This window comes from Taeniopygia guttata, chromosome 21 (genome assembly GCF_048771995.1).
Source record: "Taeniopygia guttata chromosome 21, bTaeGut7.mat, whole genome shotgun sequence".
In the NCBI taxonomy this organism is placed as follows: Eukaryota; Metazoa; Chordata; class Aves; order Passeriformes; family Estrildidae; genus Taeniopygia; species Taeniopygia guttata.
In genome coordinates this window covers 3,903,730-3,912,856 of record NC_133046.1, presented here as the reverse complement: position 1 = coordinate 3,912,856, position 9,127 = coordinate 3,903,730, and the positions used below count along the sequence as shown (strand labels likewise).

The following is a 9,127-nucleotide window of genomic DNA, read 5'->3' as shown; positions in this document are numbered from 1 at the left end:
TGAAGCAACATGTTAAGTCAAAAATGGTAGTAAATTCAAGGAAGAGATGGGTATTCATACAATAACAAGCTCATCTGCAATTACAGTGCCAATACAAAATCATTCTACTGTATACCTCTCTTCTTGTAAACTAAATTCAAGCTAAAGTTTTACACTAGAAATTACATCCTCTGAAGAAGTCCCTCATACAAATGCTACTGGTAAATCACACCTTCTCCAGTTCCTGGTTTTGCCAACTGTCACAAATATTTGACTAATAACAACTCATGCTTGCTTGTCATAAAGCACTTTGCAAGAGGGGGAAGAACTGTTGCATTATAGATCACATTTCATCCGTACTGTTTTACACAGAAGTAGATAATTTTTGGGGATGTTTGTGATTGGTTTCATTGAGTCTTATTTTTTTAAAGTTGTCTTTGCTTTACTAGCAACTTGTTCCTTATGAGACATCATATTAAACTAGGAATTATTGTTTCTTCTGATAATGAAGGATAATCTTTTAGGATAGTTGAACATATATTTATGTCTTAGATAAATTGCAGTAGTAGGGTTAGACAAATTACTGAACAAATTCTATCTACTGCTGCCCTGAGGCACTTCAAAGACTAAATAATCATAAATAAGGACTTGGAAAACTTTCCCCACGAACTACTGCAGAAGAGTTTCAAATCCATTTCCAAGTTTTCCAAGTGCCATTCCCATTGACTCCCCTCTCCCCTGCATCTGGGGCTGTGTACCTTTGTTTAGGATGAGCTGTTTCCTCGCCTGGCATGATGACGTTTGCACTGTCACCCGAGGGAGATGCCTTTGACATTTTGGGAGAGGAAAGAGTGGCTAAGTGACAACTTCAGAGCTCAGCAGAGGCAATAGGCTGCGGGCAGGTTGCCCAACTTGAGCATGACGCACTCCACGATGGCTCAGAGAGACTGAGTCTTTCTTGAGGAAAGACAAAGGACAGCAGTTGCTGGTAAGAGTGCTTCATTAGCTTTCCTTGGAGGATGCCTAGGGTGAATATTGATAATACCATTGTCATTGATAGTTCACTGAAGGAGAAGCATTTGTACAGAGCATCCAGCACCAACAGTGAGATCATGCATCAAATCAGACCTAATTACTGTCTGCAGTTTTGGAAGAGCTGCATGACTCAGATGAGGAGAGAGAATTCCTCTCTTGCTACTTATCTCTCTCATAGGGAAGCACAGGGAAAGGGGAATGAAACACATTAAGTTAATTCTGTAGAAAAATTATTTTGTTGTAAACATTAAAGAGAAGTGAAAAAAAAAAGTTGCAATCAGCAAAGAAAAGTCCAGAGAAACAGGATTTGTAGTTCAGATACCTGAAGCATATGTTCAATAGCCAAGGCAAGCCAAATACCAGCCCTCTCTGTGCACATAGGGAAGTTTAGAGAAGTTTAGGCTGATAGGACCTCTGCAGGTCCTTTCCCACCTCTCCAATACCCCAGCTGTGCACTCAGATCACAGCATTGAACTCTCATGGGGATGCCAAGGGCATTGTCAAGCTCAGTTTTGAAATTCTATCCCATTCTATCCTTGGATCTATTCAAACCTGACTAAACACAGTTCTGGACCAACTGTTCTGGCTGACCCTGCCTGGAGCAGGGGAATTAGAATATCAGATTTCCAGAGGTGCTTTCCAAACTCAGCCTCTTTGGGAGCCCACTGTGTTTAGCCTTAGCCCACCCATGGGCTGCCGGCTCCCCTGGAGTTAGACCTGCAGCAGAAATACTTCTTTTCTATATGACTGATGTAGCCAATTTGAAATTAGTCCTAGGGGTCACAGGATGTACAAAATAAAAATTAATCTTTGACAGGAAATGCTAATAAAAAAAAAAAGATGAAAAGCAGGTAAGTTGACACCTTTTGCAACTTAAACTTATCACAAAATTCAGCATAAGGAAACAAATTTAACATTAGTTGGATTTCATAGTATTTTGAAGAGCATTTGGAGACAAAAAGAGTTGAGTAGAGAGGCAGAAAAGCAACAAACCTCAATTTATTACAAAGAGGTATTATCTTCTTACCATTAAAAGGAAAGAATATTGCCATAAACTTACCTTTTTTTGTCATTTTCAAGACTCTATAGAGTTGGATATGACACCGCATAGAGAATGGAGGTGAGGGACCAGTCTAGTCAGCCCTTGCTCTGTGAGATGATAAATCAAATTGTAATTAAAGGAAACAAAATATGCTAGATGGAGGGAAACAAGGACTAAAGTGATGAGATGACATAAGGCAACTCCTGTGGTAGCAATAGGCAAACAGGGGGAAAACCTTGCTAACATACTTAGAATTAAGTAGTTAGTTCCAACTGAAAGAGAAGATAAGTGAAATGGAAAACAGTCTTCCAGTCTACAGAGGGACCTGTGTTTAACATCAACCAAAGTAGTTTATATGTACCAAGAAGTCTCCAGATGGAAGCTGTACTTCCTTTGCCAAGACAATTCTCTAGGGCACCATTGGATGAGGTCTTCCCAAATAAATAGATGTGAAATTCTGCAAGGGGGAGCAAAACAAATGAAAAAAATTGAATTATCCTAGTATTATCTTTGTAAGTTAACAAGCTTTTTTAACTCCCTCTCTTTTTTACTTTTTTTCTGGCACAACAAATACAACACAACACATTCATCCATCTCACAAAAGAGAAGGGGAAAAAAAGTGCATTTCATATCAGACCCTTTGCGTCAAGACTGCTAAGGCTCATAAATCAGCTGTCTATTGCCCTGGTCATTTCAACCAACGTCTGACCCTTTGTTAACTCATGATTTATAACTGAAAGTTACTTTTTTTTAAATGCCAGATTTATAAACTTTACTGTGCTTGGTTTGATATAATATCCATTTTGTACACCAAGCTATAAGACAGTAAATTTATTGTCTATGAACTGTTACCTTGAAAAATTACATCAATGCAAAGTGGTTTCCATTTAGAATCAATGGGCAATAAATTCATTGGATATTTTTTTGAAAGGGGGGAGAGAACATGATGGTATTTATGAGGTCATGAGTGGCTATATAATGGGAGAAACTGGGAGCTGAGGCTACAGCTAGACAGGAGTTCTGAGTGACAGGGTTGGACACAACGAAACGTCCAACACAGCAACGATGAATAAACTGATACTTTGCTGTCTCATTATTGTCAGCTTCTCCTGTCCTCTCTTGTCTCTCCCCATCATCAATGCCAGTGAGATGTCTTATCAACACTCAGGTAAGAGTCTTTTGATTGTCATGGTTATCATGCAGGGGTTGGAGCATCAAACCAGAAAAGCAGCAGGTGTGCTGTCCAAGGGGCCTGCCTGTGCTGCTCAGCTGTAGGAAAAGCTGAGGGACACCAGCAGCACAAGGGACATAGCAGTGGGTGCTGGTCTTGTACAATGGGGAGGCTGGGTGCCCCAAATATTTACCCCTGCTGCTTTGAGATCCAGGAAACAAATGGAAGCTTTGAGGAGAAAAAGGTGTCTGAGCCTTGCAGCACTGAATGTGAGCTGGTATTCAGTGTCTGAGCACTCATAGGCGTTGGGTAACTTAAAGAAACTTGGCTGTACAGTCTCTCCTGTTTCTATCCTTTGAAATAAGCTATTTTGTGTTTAAAAAGGGGGGAACCTATTGCAATCATCAAGAACAGGCAAATCTCTTACACTCCTATGTATTAAGAATGCTTTTTGTTTGCACTAATTCAGATTCCATTCAGCCCAGGCAAAAATAAATCTTTGCTTGAGTAAGGCAATGCTCAAGTTTGAAATGGCTCAGAAAAGATGCACAGCAGAATCTGGAAGGTTACTATCATCAGACCTGACTGGTACTGGAAGACTTTCTGAAATGAGCTCTGAAAGAACAGGCAAACCAACCCAGAAGTTATTGCATAAAGCTGACTATTAGAAGTGGCTGTTCTTACCTGCTTTGCAGCAGCTGCTGTGCTGCTTTATAGGTATCAGCAGTCCCCAGGCTGCTTTGAAAATCTTGGACTCTCTAAGCCAGCATCTCCTCAAGCCTTCCACAATGCAATTTGCATTTACAGGTACCCCTGACTCAATATGAGTAATATCTGTCACATCATAGCTGGCTCTAACCATTATTGCATTAAGTTCAAGTCACTGTGCTTCTTAGATCTTCCTTGCTAATATAAAGAGTCTCTAGGAGGGAGAAGACAGAAAAGGAACTGTCTTAAAGAAGGTTGGTTTTAGGTTAGGTTTTTCCTTTTTTAAATCTCAAAGCAAATTTACCTGCTAGCACAGCTTGGATTTAAAGAATAATCCATGGCCAGAGATACAGATTGTTTCCACAAAGCACTGGGAATTTTTTGTATTCTTATTTTGAGTCCTGTAATGAAATCCCTGCTGTCCTTTGCAAATGTCTTTTTTTTGCAGAGAATGAACCAGGCATGTCCCACCTCTTCAAATTCCTGATCTTTGTTCAAGTTTTTTAAATGTTGGGAGATTATTTTCAGTTTATTATCTTACATATCCATGTGAGGAGCTCCACAGTCACACCCATCCCTGAATGTCAGAACAACTGAAACTCCAAAGGGTCACCTACAAGTACAATTACAAAATTATATTCATCTACACAAATAGTGTTTGATAATGACACCCTCTGGTTGCCCACAAGTTTGGATGTCTGCTGTGTATTAGCAAAGATGAAATTTACTGCTCAGATTACAAAAACACAAGTTACCTGGAATATTGCACTGTTAAGGGGCTCTGTTGGCAACTTGCCTCAGGACACAGGCTAGCCACAGAATTCTGAATTCTTTATGCATAAACAAATTAATTCTATCAGCTACCAGCAAGCTTCTGTGTTGGAGAAACTAGTAACATCTGTACTGATACACTCGTTAAAAGAGGGATGACTGAAACACACCAAGAAGCCCAGCTGAGAAAATAAGTTGTTAAGTTTTCCTACCTTTGTTCCTGCCCCTCCACAACTTGTTCTGCATTTAGCAATTGCAAAACTGAGCAGGTTAATAGGTCTTGAACAGGAGGTTTTGTCTTTATCCATAGGAAAGCTGCAGCATAGGGAACTAGTAGATAAAGAAATGAACTAAAGTAAAATGTTTAAAATTACATACACGTCTGGGCTGTGTAGTGGAAGAAAGAGGTTGAGTACCTCAAGTGACAGGAGGGACTGCTTTTGGTCAAAAGCTTTCGTAACAAAACTTCTGCCAGAGAAATAAGAACCTGAGATAAACATCAGGAAGATACCTTTTCTCAAAGCTTTGGAAGGAAAGGAATACAAACCCAACTATACCCTATTACAATAATTAAATAAGGATGGATGGTTGGTGCTTTCATGAAATCTTCGACAGGTGAGGCCAGCAAACCTGATCAGAAATCCCCTGAGACACTGAAACAGGGATGCAAAGCAAAAGACTCACCCTGTGCCTGTTTCTGCCCTCTTCCCTTGGCAGCTGATGAAGATTCGAGGTTAAACCTGGAGAGGTTGGGCAGCACCTCCCTGCTCCAGCTCCTGCCAGAGCTCCTGGGCACACTGACTGAGGACAGCAGAGCAGGTGAGGAGTTACCACAGCAATAGGAGGGTGCCCATGGTTCACACCTCCAGCTCCCACAGATATCACACCCAGCTCCCAGGTATTTGCTAAAATACATTATATGTAAGCAACAAACAGCTGTCATTCAGTTAACTGGGATTTTGGGGAAAGCTGCTGAGCAGCCATGCATGCAGCTCAACACTACCTCATGAATTCTCCAAATCAGTGCTGCAAAACTTCCAGAGAGCAAAACCAGGGCAAGGAGAAGATTGGCCTAAGAGGAGCTGGCAGACAGAAAAAAATAGCAGTCTGACAAAACATCAGTACTTGCAGAAAGTGCAGAATCAGTGGCAATGGATGGTTTGGGAAGCAATAGGTTACCCTTGGACATTCCAGTCTGAGACCTCTGTCAGCTATAGCATTATGGCACGGGAGAATTACTTGCCTAATTCATGATTTCTAAATGGTAAAACATTTCATTGTGTCTCTCCTTTAACAGGTCTCACCCCCAGCAACTACAACCCAGGGGAAAATATCAAAGAGGTAAGTAAATTACCATCTGTCACTGAAACAAGAAAAATAAGACTAAACTACACAGAATTGTTGCCAAGAAATCCTTTCAGATCAACAGACTTCACAAACAGTATAGCTAAAGTAGCATGACACAGTGTTCTTGAAGCTGGAATCACTTAGCAGTTAGACAGGGGAAGAGGGAAAAATGGAAAAGGGAAAAAAAAGAGAGAGCACATAATCCATATAATTCTAAACCCTCCACTTTTGTTCTTTTTCCCCTAGAAAAACTGGAAAGGACAATTTCCAGCTTCATCAGCCCAGGCACCAGTATTTCCACCACCACCACCCCTAGCACAGGTTACACAGTACAATCAGATTTGTTATGAACCATAATGTACATGGAGAACATCATCCCTGTTCACTTCCTGCTGAATTAAATGTAAATGCAGAACACAGGGATGAGTTTTAGTGGGACATGCAAAACAGAGGTTACACTGGGCAGTCCCTTCCTTCCCCCAGCCAGAGCACAGAGCATCAGGAAGGGTGGGGGCAGTGGAGAGTGTACTGTCCCTCTGGGAACCACCCAGCAGCAACCTCTCCAATGCTGTTTGATTTCAGACTTTCCATGGGAATCATCCTCGAAACGCTTTCCTGGGACGCTTTTTGATCAAGGACAGGAAACAGTACAAGAAACGTGGGAATCTTTCTGAGTGCTTCTGGAAATATTGTGTGTAAACAGGGAACTCCCTGAGTGGTTGCATAATTTATACAGATGTCTGAAAACATGTATATAAATTCGCTTGATTTAAAATGAGAATGAAGAAACACAAAGGCAGCGCCAAACTTTAGACTCTATGCTACTTGGAAATGAATAAATTCTTGATGTTTTGCAATTATGTTGTGACCAGTGTAGTAATTTTATAGAGCCCAGCACAGCAGGAAGGAAGTAATGGGAGAAAGAGACAAATACACAACACAAAAAGAACTTGGGCAGAGGAAGCAAAATTCCCATGGGGTTCTGTGAAAACTCCCAGAAGAGCTCAGCTGTGTCTAAGTCCAGAGGCAAGGGGATTTTCTCCTTTGTCACCTGATGTAGATTGCTGTGCCAGGAAGAAGGGTCATTGCTGCATTCCCTGAAGATGTTGAGCAGGTAAGGGATGGCAGCTTAATGCCCAGTCCCCTCCTGCCATCCCCAAGGCAGCACAAAAACAACCAGCACACATCAGGATCAAGCTCCCACTGCTGCTGGAGATGACTATTTCTCTCAGGCACTTGTAAAAAGACCCACAAATTTATTTCTCTGCCCAGCCCCCAGCTACCCTCAACAGGGCTGTACATGCCATGGGTTAAGAATTGTGTGATTATTATCAAGCACAGTATGGAAGGTAAACATGGTTGTCAATGTCAAGACTTTACACCCAGATTTGGACATTCAGTGGAGGCAGGAATGACACCATGTGAAAGATTCCTGCACATGCAGGAAGGTGATACATGGACTCAGATAATCTGTGTCACCAGGGCAAGCCACCTCCTGCTTGGACACTCCAGGTGCCACTCACTGATAATGTTGCTGTATCTTGGCATGCAAATGAATAAAGGAGAGGACAAAACAGCAGCTACAAAAATCTAGCCTGACTCCTCTACACACAGAGTACCTCCAGACTCTCTCAGTCCTGGTACCTTCTGATAGTAACTGCAAGAGATAGAGCTAAACAGGCAGGAATTGTCTCTGGGAGATGGCATTTTTGATAATATCCACAAACTGCCTGAGCTGTGACCCCCAGCTCAATACATACATTGCATAAACCTCACTCCAATCAAGGCTCACAGAAAGCTTGAGGTAAACACCTAACAGTGATACCCAGGCTACATTGATCTTGAGAGTACACATCATAAATCTCTGACTGTGCTGTTTAAACAAAGCTACAGGTTTAAAACAGCTTGTTCACCTCACATAAATTATAAGACAGATGATGCCAGCTGTAACAGAGAAAAATGTCCTCAAAGTCAGAGCAGTAGGATGCACTGTGCAGCCATTTGAAATCTTCTAAACATTAATCCTTCTCTTACATAGTGGAGCAAGTCAGTGGCTCTCTGGAAATTACTCCTTTTCTGCTACCTCATCATCCAATAAAAACTTCTCAGAAAAGACTTCAAATTTATCTAAATGAATAACCAGCTAAGACAGACACATAGACAGGGAGAAGTGTAGAGCCTAAAAAGACTGGGGGGGGGGGGGGGAAATATTTTCAAAAACTGCAAGCATAAAGCTAAATAAATAAAACCAGAGTGAATAATAGAAAACATATTACAAGTATGAAAAAGTTCACTGGCCATCTACCTGAGAGAGGAAAGAACTGGAGAGCTGTCAGGTGTTGAAGATGGGGTTAAGATAAGGTAATTGAGCTATAAATAGTGAAACCTTAGTTTTTAAAACTACGGAATAGTTGCTAGCATTTCTGGCATCTAAAGAAGCAATACCAAATCAATTTATTATTCCAGCCAGACGAGCTCACAGCAGCAAGCGCTGAGGGGGAATTCAGCTAATTCTAACATACCAGAATTTCATCAGAACCTGAAGCTTTGTCAGTCCTTGCCTCTGAAAAGGAAGCAGGTCAGACTGTCTTTGGACATCACTGGTAGCTCTCAAAGAGAACTGTTTGAGACACTGTGGAGCACCCAAGTGCTTCCTTCCCAAAAGACCTTCCTGGCAGATGCCAGATAAACCCAGGTTCATGTCCAAGAGCAGAGCCTGGCCAGTGGTGACACAGAAGGGCAAACTCCCCTTGTCCCCCATGCTGTGGGACATGCAGCTCCTGCCAGCTTTCAGCTCAGAGCTTTTCCTGGCTCCTGCAGGCCACAGACGGGGCTGGGACTGCCACAGAGAACTGCAGACAGAGTCTGGAAGCCAGACAGCTTTGCCTTTGCATGGGAAGGTGTAGCTGGTGGAGCCAGCAGCATTCTGAGCCCAGGGCAGAGGTAGCAGAGGGCAAACAGGAGCTGCAGCTGAGAGCCAAGCAGGCAGAGCTCACAGCAGCAGGGTGTGATGGATACCCTGACAGGATCAGGCTGCTGGGAAGCAAATCCACTACAGCAAATACAGCCCATTA

General features: G+C 42.1%; 1 protein-coding gene across 1 annotated transcript; it reads left to right on the top strand.

Moving 5' to 3' along the window:
- The first annotated feature begins 3,118 nt into the window (after positions 1 to 3,118).
- On the top strand, positions 3,119 to 6,910 carry UTS2 (urotensin 2). Its single transcript, XM_002195474.6, has 4 exons — positions 3,119 to 3,224; positions 5,424 to 5,525; positions 6,004 to 6,047; positions 6,636 to 6,910. The coding sequence occupies exons 1-4, from the start codon at positions 3,122 to 3,124 to the stop codon at positions 6,750 to 6,752; spliced, it is 366 nt and encodes a 121-aa protein (XP_002195510.5). The 5' UTR covers positions 3,119 to 3,121; the 3' UTR covers positions 6,753 to 6,910.
- The last annotated feature ends 2,217 nt before the right edge of the window (positions 6,911 to 9,127 follow it).